Source organism: Juglans microcarpa x Juglans regia, chromosome 2D (assembly GCF_004785595.1).
Source record: "Juglans microcarpa x Juglans regia isolate MS1-56 chromosome 2D, Jm3101_v1.0, whole genome shotgun sequence".
In the NCBI taxonomy this organism is placed as follows: Eukaryota; Viridiplantae; Streptophyta; class Magnoliopsida; order Fagales; family Juglandaceae; genus Juglans; species Juglans microcarpa x Juglans regia.
In genome coordinates, this window is record NC_054596.1 from 38,954,858 (window position 1) to 38,969,045 (window position 14,188).

The following is a 14,188-nucleotide window of genomic DNA, read 5'->3' on the forward strand; positions in this document are numbered from 1 at the left end:
TCCCAGAAGGAGGATTGGGTATTCAAAACTTACAATCTTTTAACAAAGCTTTGCTCGGCAAATGACTTTGGAAATACCACAATGAATGTGGAGCAGTGAGCACTATGGAGAGCCGTCATAGAATCGAAGTATGGTGAACTATGGGTAGGATGGTGTTCGAATGAGGTAAATGGGCAATATGGGGGTGGGGCTATGGAAACACATAAGAAGAGAATGAGACATATTCAAAAAATATCCGTTTTGAGGTGGGTGATGGATCTAAAATCAAAATTTGGCAGGATGTATGGTGTAGCGATAGGACACTCAAGGAAGCTTATCCAGAATTTTATGGCATAACAAGAATGAAAGAAGCCTCAATTGTGGAGCTCTTAATCTTATCTAATGGTGCTCCCCGATGGAACGTTACATTCTTTAGAGATGCACAAGATTGGGAAGTTAATGCTTTCTCTACCCGTGTAAAAGGGGGAGCTGAAGACAAGATCTTTTGGTGCCCTTCTAAGAAAGAGAAGTTCACAGTCCGCTCCTACTATCAAGCCATGATCATGCATAATACAAATTCATTCCCATGGAAGAGTATTTGGAAGGCAAAAGCACCTTTGAAGGCCAATTTTTTTGTATGGATGGCTTCATTAGGGAAGTTCCTCACAATAGACAATCTATGGAAACACCACATTATAGTTATGGATTGGTGTTGTGTGCACAAAAAGAACGGAGAGTCCGTAGATCATCTATTACTTCATTGTGAGATTGCTATGACCTTGTGAAATGACTTATTTGCTTGGATGTTGGGTGATACCGAAAAGGGTAATTGACCTCCTAGCTTCATGGCAAGGCTTCCGGGGCAACCCTCAGATTGTAAAAATGTGAAAGATTGTCCCAAATTTGTCTATGGTGGTGTATTTGGAGGGAGAGGAATGCAAGAAGCTTTGAAGATCGAGAGCGGTCAATGGATGAGCTTAGAAGTCTATTTTTCAATACTTTACTTCATTGGTCGATAGTAATTGATTTTAATGGCATGCCTTTTCATGACTTCTTTGTATTGCTATACTAACATTCATAGGCGACACTCATGTATATGTCCCGTATACTTGGGCCTTTATTTGTTTTAAATTTTGTTTGTCGATCAAAAAGTTGCTATCGACGAGTGCAAATCCTCTGATGTGGTGATTAAGGGAGGAAGTGTATTTTTGGGAGGCTAGGAATAGCTTTACTAGTGAAATTGGGACTTGTTTTCTAATAGGTACAGTATACAAGAGAAACCCATAAACTGGGAACCTTTGAAATAACGGGGGTAGGGTGGCGCCATCAGATTGTGTTTTGAAAAGAGTCAAGAGCTCAAGCTGGGGAGTTCCTTTATATTGTTTGGGGGGGGGGGGGGGGGGGGGGGGGGGGGGGGGGGGGGGGGGGGGGGATATTCTTTGATGTGCTCAAACTGGTGCCTATGAACGTCTTCAAGTAGATTTGTACTGTAGATTCTTTTGTATGCATCAACATTCACATCGCCGTATTTAAAGATAAATACAACAATTTAGTGCCACTGGCTTTATGATTTTTTTGTTAGTTATTTTCTAGAATAGTTACACGTTTTAGACCCATTCAAATATTTATTTTGTTTCTATATTCAATTAAAATCAATTTTGGGTAATGGAATGTGACATACTGGACTATTTGTGTATTCTCTTAAAAAATTTACTTTGGTGGTTGTGTATCATGTTGGGTTTGCAGGTCCAAAGGATATAAAAGATATATTTTCCACTTTAAAGGATTGTGCTGCTGAGCTTAGTCAGAGTAACATGACCTTGAAACATCAGGTATTCCTTTATATTCTGACAATTTGAATCTTCTTGTTTGTTTTTAGGGTAAACCTTGAAAAGTTCCAGACATTTGTTTTATACATTGAGAAACAGATTACAAGGATAAGGATCTTGTACAGCAGGGGTTGAATTGGAGGATCTACTCGTAGTCGTGGTTAGAATCATTTTAGAAAATCTTGTGCATAAAACCTGTTACATCATTCAATACAATCAAACTGTCAAATTGACTGAGCGTTTGAACACATAAATGGAAAAAGAAAGGCTCAAGTTGATACTCTATTCAGTTTTTTAGTTCTAAAGAAAAGCTTCTAAACATATAAGTTCATTTGGTCCTCTCTCTCCATTTTTTGTTACAAAAAACCTATAAATATTTTTTTGGGCAAATACATTACAATTCTGTTCCGTAATTTTTATAACAATATACTATGGGGATTTGAAAAAAAACCTATCTCATCTTGGGACTTCAGCATGATACTATGGAATCTGTTCCTTCTTTTACTTATTGCAAAATTACTAGTGCTTTGTGGAGTGACTTTCTTAGTCAGTTTGGTTTGGCGTGAATCATGTCTAGAATAATAGTGGACCATTTTTGCTCTTGGAGAGTATTAGGTTGCAGGCCACAAGTTGCAACAGCATGGAGGTTGTTCCTAGTTGGCTCATGTGATTTGGAGGGAAATGAATGATAGAAATTTTGAGGACTGTGAATAGTCACTAGAAGCGCTCAAACCATTCCTTGTTAATACACTCTTCCTTGGACAGCTTTTATAAACTTAATGGGGTTGACTTTCAAATTTTTTTGTATTTTTTTTTTTTGCCTCCTAGACGGTTCTTTTGTATACATTCTATGTATTTTGGATGCACTTTTTTTTATTTTTAATGAAGTTTTACTACTTACAAGAAAAAAATAATATGATATGAAAACAATCATTGTCCTCTAGTAGGAAAGTGTGGAGATCCTGTTAATGATGGAGGGTTTTTATAATGGTGGTAGTATTTGTTTTTTAATTGGGTACTGTTGTCTGGGATGGAAGTGGGATGCCATTTAGAAAGAAGAGGCCAAAATGGCAAGAAGCTCTTACCTGCTTGGATGCTACACGGTTTGTGCTCCATTGAACAACTGTTTCTTTAATGATATGGCATGTTTTATGACGTGATTTTTCTTGAGCAATAACTGTTATGAATCTGATCCTCTCCAATTCACTCCAACTAGAGGTGAAACCAACCATCACCACCACCACCAACCCCCCGCGAGGGGTAACACGCATTATGTATTTAAATTTTGATTATGGTTTTAAATGATTTTGTTGTTTTGTTACCTAATACTAATTTCTGTCCATGCAGATTACGTTTAGTCTTCTTTTTTCTCTCGTCATTGCTTTGATATCAGATGCCCTGAGTGCAGCACCTGATAAGGCATCTGTTCTCTCCCGTGATGCATCTTTTAGGCGGGAATTTCATGAAATTGTAAGATTAGTAACATTGGTAGTTTCTTTTGATTCATATTTTGTGAACTTTCTTGCAATGAGTATGCTGGCTATCTTGCGTGCTTAGGTGATATCTGTTGGAAATGATCCAAATATTGAGGGCTTTGTTGATGGCATAAGACTTGCCTGGGCTGTACATTTGATGTTAATCCTTGATGTAATTGCTGCAAGGGAGGCTGTTTCAAATGCTTCATCAAATGATTTAGGTTACCTACATTCGTGCTTGGAAGTCATTTTCTCAAACAATGTTTTCCAATCTCTGCTGGGCAAAGTTCTTCGAACTGCAGCTTTCCAGGTTTATTTGTTATGCAATCTTTTGCTTGCCAATTTTTTAAAAAATTAAGCATTTTCTTACTACTGTACTCAAAAGAGCCTTAAAACCCCAACTAATGCATATAGATTAATTTAACTTTCTCAACTTTAAATTGTTACTTTTATTTATTCCACTCAACTTTCAGCAAGTATTTTGAAGAGAATTTACAATTTTTGTTCTGGGTTCTTTTCTTTTTGCTCATATCTTGAGATTGCATCTACCACAATTTCTGCTCTCTGTTCATTTTTGTTTGGGTGCTTTCTTGAGCTACGCATGCTTGGTCCATGACACTGATTTACATCATGAGATGCAGATCTAATTTCCTTAATTCTACAATTGTTGAAATAAAAAATTCTTGAATTACAATACATGTTTGTTTTAAACTAATTTCTTCTTATTGCATCCAAAAACATACAGTTCTCTCAAGGGTTCTCCTTTTGAGTTCACTTCTCCCACCTGAGCTGTATCATCAGTGAGTCATTCCACTTTGCCATTGGATCTGTCACTTATTTTTCTTCGGAGATTAATGGGAAGATTTCAGCTCCATTGTTATGCTTTCAGTGTCTCACTCTAAAGCGGGGAATAGCTTCTACTATTCTTTCACCTATAATTTTTTTTTTTTTTTTTGTTACTGGTGGCGCTAGGATTTCAAATTGAGAGGAAAGATGACACTTTTCCTGATGAAAAATGACACATGATTGAGACTTATAACTGGATGATTAAAAATAGAAATCAAAGGATGATCATGTCAACAATGCTAATGAAAGGGAGAAAATGATGGCTGAAGGGCTTGGGGGCAAGGAGTCAAGGTAATAGAGGTCACCAACTTCATGCGCTGTTTCAGTCTTCTTCCTCGTCTTTAGATCCTTTACGATATACAAGTAGATAAGATTATAGAACACATGAGCTTGAGTCATCTTTGTAACAGATAATAAATTAAGAGGAGACCTGAGAACCTAATGCCTAAGGCTTCATTTGGGAGTTTCTTGAGGAATGTAATGGACAACAATGGATTGAGTATGATGAATGCAACCGAAATGAATGGAATGTTTCTTCCAATCGAAAAAATGGAATACTTATTGTTTAGACGTTTTGAAAGAAGGGAATGGAATGTAGATAACCTTATTTAGAAGTAAAATGAATATTTTATGACAACTTTACTGTCATGCCCTTTTCTTAAATTTTTTTTCTCTAATTTATAAATTTTACTTTATTGAGATGAGTTTTCAAATATTATTTTCATTTAATAATTATAGAGATGGAATTTCAAATATAATGTAAACTTAATAACTATATCAACATGCAATTCTATTGCAACTGAACAATAAAAGTTACTGCAGATCTATTTGGGTTATCTTTTTCACTTTACTGATTCAGGAATATCATACTGATAGAAGGCAGAATTAATAGATCCTGATGGCTTTTTGTGTCTTCCTAACAGTAACCCATAGAACAATTATTCTGTCCATGGTGAGTACATCTATGCGGTTGTTGTCCACTAATATGACAGGCTCAAGAATTATGGCACCATGGGCACTGCAATTATGAGAGCCACTGCCTTCTGCAATTTTATTTATGATGACATCACCTGACGTTCTTTTTCCTTTGAAAGAATCTCTCTGCATCAGTATTTCAATTAATGTGAATCATATCTGGTATATTCAAGAAGAGCCTCAAATATATATCATATTATGCAATGTAGTGACAACTCTTGACAATTTGTTGGTCTGTCTCCCTTTGGTTCATATGGTTTTAGCTTGAAATGCTCTTTGAAATATAGTGGAGTCTCACGTGATGTGCAAGCTCTTTTAGCATGTATCAGGCAGTTTTATACTTTGACCATTGAGTTCCATGCATTGGTTCTATTCTGGATTCTTTGGGTGTTGCTGTTTGATTTGGTTTCCTGTGTTCTTATTATTATTTTTTTTTGGTGACTGTTTTTCTATGGGCATTTTGGTAACTGCTTGTTTTTAAGCACTGCATCTCTTCACAAACTCTTTATCTCCCTCCCCTTTCAAGAAAGTTGATGTTTATTTCATATATTATATATCATTGAGCTAAAATTATAATCATCTATAGGATCTTACCTTTCTGATTTGTTTCTCAGTGGCATATCTTTAAGGCTGCTCCATTGCTTTCTTTGTAATTTATGCAGAATGATGATGAGGATATGATCTATGTGTACAACGGTTATCTCCATAAGTTGATTACCTGCTTCTTGTCTCAGCCACTTGCCAGAGATAAGGTCACTCAAGTTGTACCTTTTTTCCCTTTCCCCCTTAAATACATGTTGTTGGAGTGTACTGATAAAAAACAAATACATGGCATTGGAGTGATAACTGACCGATTAAAATGTCCTTACTTTACCAAATGACGATTTCAATGGCTTATTTACCTTGCATGTCTCTTGGTCATCTTAATGTTGTAGAGGTTACAACTATAGTTCGTCCATCCTCTACTAATTGCACTGGCTTGTGGATAATAACAATGTCAACTATGAAACCTTAATTGCATAATTGCATTAATTCATTTGGTTGTGCTGTTGTTATTTCTAGATGTAGTTAAGTAGGGCTTTGAGTTTTGTTATATTCCCAACCTGTAACTACTGCAGCTTGCTTTGGGTTTTATTTATTTGTTTCTTGGAGGAATGAACCTGTTGTATATTTGGCTTGTAAATGCCAAATTACTTTTTTTTTTTTGGGTAAATGTTAGATTTCTGCTTGTTGCAAATGTCTTTAGTGTTGGTTGATATCTTTTTTCTATAGTTAGAAATCTTTTCATCAAACTTGAGGTGGAACTGTAATTATTGGCAAAAGATTGATGTTCAGGTGGTGAGGACTTTGGTGTGCTAATATTATGACTAATTCTTTCAAGAGAGCTTTTGGGCATGGATCTTTCTTATTTTGAGGGGTGGGGGTTCCAGTGAGTTCCTTTTGAATGTCATATGATAGTTATCTGCTCCTACCTTTTTGCCCACTTTTTCCCACTTGTTTGAGTGGCTGATGGACTTGAAAAATCGTAGCTCAGTTTCTGATGACACTAAAGATCGTTTAACAGTTTGGTAGGTGGTGTTTCCACCTTTTCAGATAAAGAGTCTTTGTATTTTAAATAAGGGCACTTGGAAGTAGCTATTGAGGTTTACAGTGGAGTGGAGCCAGTGCTTCAGGAGTAACAAGGAGGAAGAAGATGCTTGATCATTCTTATTTTCAGATATATGATTCTGGCCTTTTGATTTTAGTATATAGTTCACACTTTTTAATTTAAGCAAACGAGAGTTTTTTTATTTTATGAATATAGCAAATCTTGAGTCGGCCAGATTTATGGGCTTTTGTATTAGAGATTTAGGGTTGGTTTGTTTTCATAAACCATCTCAACTCATCTCATCTTATCATTAGAACTTTCCCAAACTTCCAAACAAAATACAATAAAAAACTTTTTCAAATCCCAAAACAAAAATATATTAAAAAATTATATTGTAACAATATTTTATTCAACTTTCATCTTATCTCATCTGTGTAACCAAACGAGGCCTTAATGTTTCATTATAAGGCTTGCGAATTTTTTAAGGTCTGGTCTTTGTCTTGAGTATCCTTCAAGTGTGTACCCTAATGGAGTGGTTTTTTCCCCTTAAACCTTCTCACTCTTCACATGATCTACGTAGTCAATGGGTCTTTCTGAGATTAATTTTCCATTACTGGTTCTGGTTTACTGGAGGCAGATTTGACAAGATTTAGATAGTCTCTCAATTGAACTGACCCAAAACAGGACCTAATTTTCCTGGTTTCAGTTAAGCCCGTGCTGCATGACTCTCACTTACTTGTGTGTTCAACACCCTAGTTGTCCTTGTTCTTTTTCTCATTATCAAATGCGTTCATTCCATACTTACGGTTGTGTGCACTTCTTCACAGGTGAAAGAATCAAAGGAGAAATCTATGAGCATGCTTAGTCATTACCGTATGGCTGGCTCGAATGATTTTTTGCATGATCGTAACGTGAATTCTCAAGAAGCTGTTGAATCTGGCTCTTTATCATTTGTCTCTCTCTTAGAGTTTGTGAGTGAAATCTATCAGGTTAGTTTGATCTAAATCACTTTCTTCTGAAATAAATCTTGCTTATCGTTTCAAAAAGAACATATCAAAATGTTAAATGGATCTATATCCTCCTAAAAATGATATATATGTTAGCTGAAAATGAAAATTGCAGCGTTCTTTCTTGTGTTTAGGAAAAGCAAATCAATAACATAGCTTATTGATACAGGTGTGTACATGGTTGAATAATGTACCTCCTCTGTCCAATTTTGTTATTCATCTACTCATTTTTTGGATGTCCCAAAATTTGTGTCCGCTTTCTAAAAGAGTGGGGGCTGTTTTATGACTTCACTATTTCATGTTTTTTTTTTCATAACTACAAAAGCAGCAATAGTACATCTAGAAATAAAAAGGAAAAGTTCATTCACTTGTAGAAAAAATAAATGAACAGGATAGTTTATTTGGGAAAGAAGTGGCTTTATACTGCATGTAAAAGCATGAACTGCTTTACCCAGTTAAGAACTAGAAGTCAGCGAAAACAAGAGAAAAAAAGTTTGCCTCTACATCCCACTGATTAGTTGTATATAATACAAATGCAGAAACACTGTATCACACTAGCATACGCTTAGGGGATATGCTTGATTACAACATCTAATAGACAAACAATACCCTTAAAAAGTTGGGATTTTTTTGTGGGAGTTATGGAGGACAAACTAACTGGGTTGGAGTAGTTCTTTTTAGGGTTTTTGTCCCTCCCCCACCTTAGCTAAATCTTCAAACCAGAACAATTTCTTGTGCTTGGTTTATTATGCGGCCTTATTTTGTTAACTGGATCTCTAACGTGCCAAAATATACTTTTTGGTTGTGCTTTAGATTTCGGTGCCTGCCCTTCTTTTTGTTTTTTTTTTATCGGTAAATTTTTTTTATTGATCATAAGAATAGGCAAAAGCCCAGGTATATGGGACATATACTAGAGCATCACCTGAGCGTGTTAGTTCAGTGATACAAGAAATTCATGGAAAACTCATTCCATTGAAATCAATTACAACGACCAATGAAGTAAAGTATTGAAAAACAATTTCCTAAACTCTTCCATGATCGTTCTGGATCTTTGAAGCTTCTGTCATTCATTTCCCTCCAAATGCACTACCGTAAGCATATTGGGACCACCTTTCATATTGTTGCAATATGAGAGTTACTTTGAAGGCCTCTCCAAGAAGCTAAGAGATTGATCACCCTTTTTAGCATCACCCAATTTAGTTCCCACTTGAGTGAAGAAGTTGTTCCATAATGTTGTGGCAATCTCACAATGAAGCAATAAATGACCAATTGACTCCCCACTCTTTTTGCACATACAACAACACTCCATGACAATGATTCGACGTTCCTTAAGTTTTCGAGTGTGAGTATCTTCCCCAAAAAAGCTATCTATACAAAGAAGAGTGCTTTTAGTGGTGCCCTTGTCTTCTAATGTTCTTCCATGGGAATGAGTTGGTTGTATGTGTGTGCATCGCTTGATAGAAACGAGTGGACAGTGAACTTCTATAACGACCCAGCCCAATAATTCTAAGGTCGGAATGTTGATAATTTTTATTGGGCCTAAATTATATTTAATGGGCCATATTGGATAAGCCCATGAGCAATAAATTATTGAGGTTGATTAGGAGTTTTAATTAGGCTCAATAACTAGGTTAAATCCCATTTATTATTTATTGAACGAGTTAGACTTCTTTTAGAATTTAAAAATTGACCATTAGAAATTTATTTCAATTTAAAATCATAACTGATTGAAGTCTTATATGTAGTCTCAGTCACTGTCAATCCTACATTGAATGAACTACTAGATCATGTTTTTAAATTCAAATTCTTTTTGAATGATCGCGACCGAGTCCAACTTGAACTCGTTGGCACTCTCTCCTTAATCTCTCTATAAATATCTTCCCTTCCTTGTGTTATTTGAAAAACCATAAACCTCCATAAGTATAGCTACTAATACCCAATATACCCAGTCTAGCACCACATGTGTCCCACGTTCACCATGCCAATAGCTGACTGCCTCATTCCTCTCACAACATCCCTCACATTTTCTCTCTCCTCTCTCACGTTTGTTTTCTCTCAAGCTCTCGGTTAATCTATTTCTCTCTCTAGCCAACGCCAAGCCCATGAAAAGAAATCAGTCGCATCCCGAAAATATCAGATTAGCTCTACAAGGTAAGTAACTTGATCATAAATTAGGATTAATATATGTTAGCTAGTTATATTATTATTATTATTAAAGCCAATTCTTTTGGAAGCTAATGTTTTCGCACGAATGTTATGATATCTGCAAGCAAGTCATTCATCATAACTCATGATCGTGTTTCATTCCCCATATTATAGTTATGCATTATGCATCTCATGCATCTCACGTTGCATAAGACACGTAAGCTTTCTTAAGATAAAGTGTAAGATGAAGATCAAATAAATCAGATGGCCATTCAAATGCATAATACCAACGCATTTACGGTGGATGTGCAAGCCACGGACTGAAGCGTGTCCACCATAGTATTTTATCATATAAGATCATGGGTTCCCCTTATGGCCACAGGATGTGGGACCGGTGCACAACCTTGCAAAAACGGCTAAGCATGTTGGCCAGTCAGACAAGTCAGATAATTCAGATCAGTCAATATACCAGAAATATTTTCAAGCCACGTCATCAACATATTTATGAAAAGTCATGATTTTAATTTTCAGTATGAAATATTTTATGAAAACCTTACGTTTAAGTATGTTTACGTTATGATGAGTTTTTTACTGAGTTATCGATTTATTTTAGTTTTTTTTTATTATTTTTTTATGTTTTTAAACCATCTCAAGTCAGAATATTTATGAAGGTAGAGCTATAGGACGGGACTAAGTCTAAGGAGGCATGACACTGGCCTAGATCATGTACAGAGATTTTAAGTTATGATTTTTTGTGGCACGGACTTTGAGAAATTTTTAATAAATGCTTCTGCACACTCCCTCTTATGATCCCAATATTTTTGATAAAGAACGATTTTATAGAGTTTTTGTATCTGGTGCAATTATAAGAAAATAATTTAAAGTCGAGTTCAGTAGTAGCACACCGATTCCTCGGAATTTTCTAAAAATGACTTTATTCGTAACCATGGGTAGTGGGGTGTTACAACTTCCCTTTGTTGGAGTGACGCTAGAAAATCTTGTCATCAACTTCTCTCATGCGAGTGGAATATATGAGATGATGAAACTCCGATATTTTGTTGACTTCCCAATCATATGCATTTCTAAAAAAAGTAACATTCCATTGAGGAGCACAATTTGAGGAACCAACAGGTCTGCAATCGAGGCTCCTTTCATTCTTGTTATGCCATAAGTTTCTGGATAAGCTTCCTTGAGTGGCTAGTCACTACACCATATGTCATGCCAAAATTTAATTTTGAGTCCATCACCTAGCTCAAACCGGGTGTTTCTAATGTAGGCATCCCATCCTTTTCTTTTGTGCTTCCAAAGCCCCACCGCATGTGGCCTGCTTACCTCATTTGATCACCAACCCCCCCATGCTTCACCATACTTCGAGTCTATGATATTTTTCCACAAGGTCCCCCATTCTCGATGGTATCTCCACAACCATTTACAAAACCTTGTTAAAAACCTGTAAATTCCTGATACCTAGTCCTCCTTCTGATATGGGGAGCATACTCTGGCCCATTTTACCAAGTGAAACTTAAACTCATCGTTCATTCTACCCATAAGAAATCTTGCTGAAGTTTTCTCCATGTGTTGGGCCACCTTGGTAGGAAGCGGGAATAGTGATAGGAAGTAAGTCGGCAGGTTGGAAAGCGTACTTTTAATTAAAGTAACCCTACCACTTTTAGATTGGTATATCCTCTTCTAGCTAGCTAGTTTCCGCTCCCTTTTCTCTAATACATCATTCCAAACTGATTTTGGTTTGAATGGTGCACCCAAGGGGAGGCCAAGATATTTCATCGGCAAATGAGATATCTTACATCCCAAGATGGAAGCCAAGCTTTCCATATTAGCAACATCTCCCACTAGAACTACTTCTGATTTGGTCAAGTCACCTTCAATCCCGAAGTAGCTTCAAAGCAAAGAAGAAGAGCCCTCAAAACCTGAACATGATCATTTCTGGCCCCACAAAATATTAGTGTCATTTGCAAATAATAGGTGAGATATACTTGTTGCCCCTGCTGAAAATCCACTGAGGAAACTGCATCTTTCTGTTTTACCATGCATCTTTCTGTTGCATCTTCTGTTGAATCTACTGAGGAAACCGCTGAATGCCTGCCCTTCTTTTTTACCATGAATCTTTCTGTTGCATTGATTCTTATGCTGGTGTTAATAAAATATTTCTAAATGCATAATGTTATCAGAAGGAACCCGAGCTGTTGTCTGGGAATGATGTTCTGTGGACATTTGTAAATTTCGCTGGAGAAGATCACACAAATTTTCAAACTCTGGTTGCTTTCTTGAATATGCTGAGCACTTTGGTATGTGAACATGTTTTTTTATTGTGAACATTTTATACATGAACGATGCTTTAACTCAATTATGCTATATTTACTCACTTTGATGTTCTATGTTACTTTAGGCTTGTAGTCAAGAAGGAGCTTCAAAGGTTTTTGAGTTACTTCAGGGGAAGGCATTCCGCTCGGTTGGGTGGAGCACTTTGTTTGATTGCTTATCAATCTATGATGAGAAGTTTAAACAGTCTGTTCAAACTGCTGGTGCCATGCTTCCAGAGTTTTTGGAGGGAGATGCAAAAGCACTAGTTGCATACTTGAATGTTCTTCAAAAGGTTCATGCCTGTTCCATTTTACAATTTTATCTGTGTTTTTTGTTTTTTCATTTATTTGGATATTTCTTTAGGCAAGATGGTTTTACAGTGTTGGGTTGCTTGGTAATCTGCTTTTTGTATTATTTTTTATGTGTCTAGGTTGTTTTGTTTTTGTTTTTGTTTTTTTTCAATGCTTGTTCTCACTCTGCTCTACATGAATAAATTATGTCTTCTTCTCCATTTCTGAGCTTTTCTGGGATTATTTTTCTGCCCCCTTCACGTTGTTGCCTCCTAATAATCACGAACCTGTACTCTTTTCTTTCAATAGTACTGATACATTTCTCTCTTTCAACATAAAGGAGTAACCGGCTTTTCATGTGATACAGGTTGTGGAGAATGGGAACCCCATTGAAAGGAAGAACTGGTTTCCTGATATTGAACCATTATTCAAGCTGCTTAGTTATGAAAATGTGCCTCCATATCTGAAGGTTGACATCTGTGATTTTATGCTGCTTTGCCTAAAAGTATCCTAGTATGACATGTGCAGTTTCTTTGTCTGTTGGAGGTTTCAAGCTGCAGGTGAAGTTTTCTGTGCTGCGTTTGACCTGGTATATGAATGCTATTGCAGGGAGCTTTGCGGAATGCAATTACTACTTTTGTTCGTATCTCTCCAGTTCTGAAAGATACAATTTGGAGCTATCTAGAGCAGTACGATCTACCAGTAGTTATTGGGAATAGTGCACAGCCAATGTCAGCACAGGTAAATTTGGATGGTGTCATTTTTAATGCTTTTTTTTGTGCTTGATATAGTAGACTAAACGTGAATAAAACCAGATAGCAGCATATGGATTGAAAAAACGAGAGATTATATTTGAAGGACAATTTTGCTTTGTTGACAAACATCTTTTTCCTGTTATGATCATAGTCTTATATAGGTGACTAATCATTTCATAGGTGTTCGCATTATTTAAGATATATGTTCAATGTATAATGATGCCTGAAACTTTATGATCATGCTACCTATCCGCGGAAGGCCCTGTAAAGTTAAGTTTTATAGATGGGGTTTTAACATCTTATTTCTATTGTGCTTTAGCAAGTTATCTTCGATGTGCATAAATTACTGCCGACGTTAACTATTTTAGAAGGAAAAATGTACTTTTCCTGTTTATATGATGATCTTGTAACATATTATTATTACAGGTTTATGATATGCAATTTGAGTTGAATGAAATAGAAGCAAGGAGAGAACAATATCCTTCGACAATATCTTTTCTCAACCTGTTAAATACTCTCATTGCTGAAGAAAGAGATTTAAGTGATAGAGGGCGTAGGTACTGATAATTGACTGCTTTTTATTCCTTTTCTATATTCTAACATCTTTTTCCTGCGTATTGACTCTAAGATGGGTGGGCTCTTCTCTCTCTGGCAGATTCATTGGCATCTTTAGGTTCGTATATGATCATGTTTTTGGGCCGTTTCCTCAAAGAGCCTATGCAGATCCTTGTGAGAAATGGGAATTAGTAATTGCTTGTCTTCGGCATTTTCATATGTGGGTTTGTCTTTCTCCTACAGTTTCAATTTGTATTGTTTGCATGCGATTTTGGCTTCTAGGTATCTTATGTATAGTCACTCTTTCAATTTTTCTTTTCTTGAGATTTGTGTTAATTCTTAATCCCAGTTTTTGTTTTATGATTGATGCAGTGTTGGTGGAAGTGCTAGGCGCACTTAAGCGCAAATACCTTCTAGAGCCT

At 36.2% G+C, this 14,188-nt stretch overlaps 1 protein-coding gene across 2 annotated transcripts in view; it reads left to right on the top strand.

The window, feature by feature from the left end:
- The window catches only part of LOC121249947 (nuclear pore complex protein NUP205), a 49,256-nt gene that overhangs the window by 15,682 nt on the left and 19,386 nt on the right, over positions 1 to 14,188 (top strand). The window contains exons 7-17 of one of the 2 annotated variants that reach the window (XM_041148822.1): positions 1,726 to 1,811; positions 3,156 to 3,278; positions 3,366 to 3,593; positions 5,767 to 5,856; positions 7,520 to 7,681; positions 12,034 to 12,150; positions 12,252 to 12,458; positions 12,824 to 12,925; positions 13,066 to 13,197; positions 13,638 to 13,768; positions 13,867 to 13,986. In XM_041148822.1, coding sequence (XP_041004756.1) covers positions 1,726 to 1,811; positions 3,156 to 3,278; positions 3,366 to 3,593; positions 5,767 to 5,856; positions 7,520 to 7,681; positions 12,034 to 12,150; positions 12,252 to 12,458; positions 12,824 to 12,925; positions 13,066 to 13,197; positions 13,638 to 13,768; positions 13,867 to 13,986 — 1,498 coding nt within the window. The remainder of the gene's footprint in view (positions 1 to 1,725; positions 1,812 to 3,155; positions 3,279 to 3,365; positions 3,594 to 5,766; positions 5,857 to 7,519; positions 7,682 to 12,033; positions 12,151 to 12,251; positions 12,459 to 12,823; positions 12,926 to 13,065; positions 13,198 to 13,637; positions 13,769 to 13,866; positions 13,987 to 14,188) is intronic. The other variant, XM_041148823.1, reaches the window with a different exon arrangement.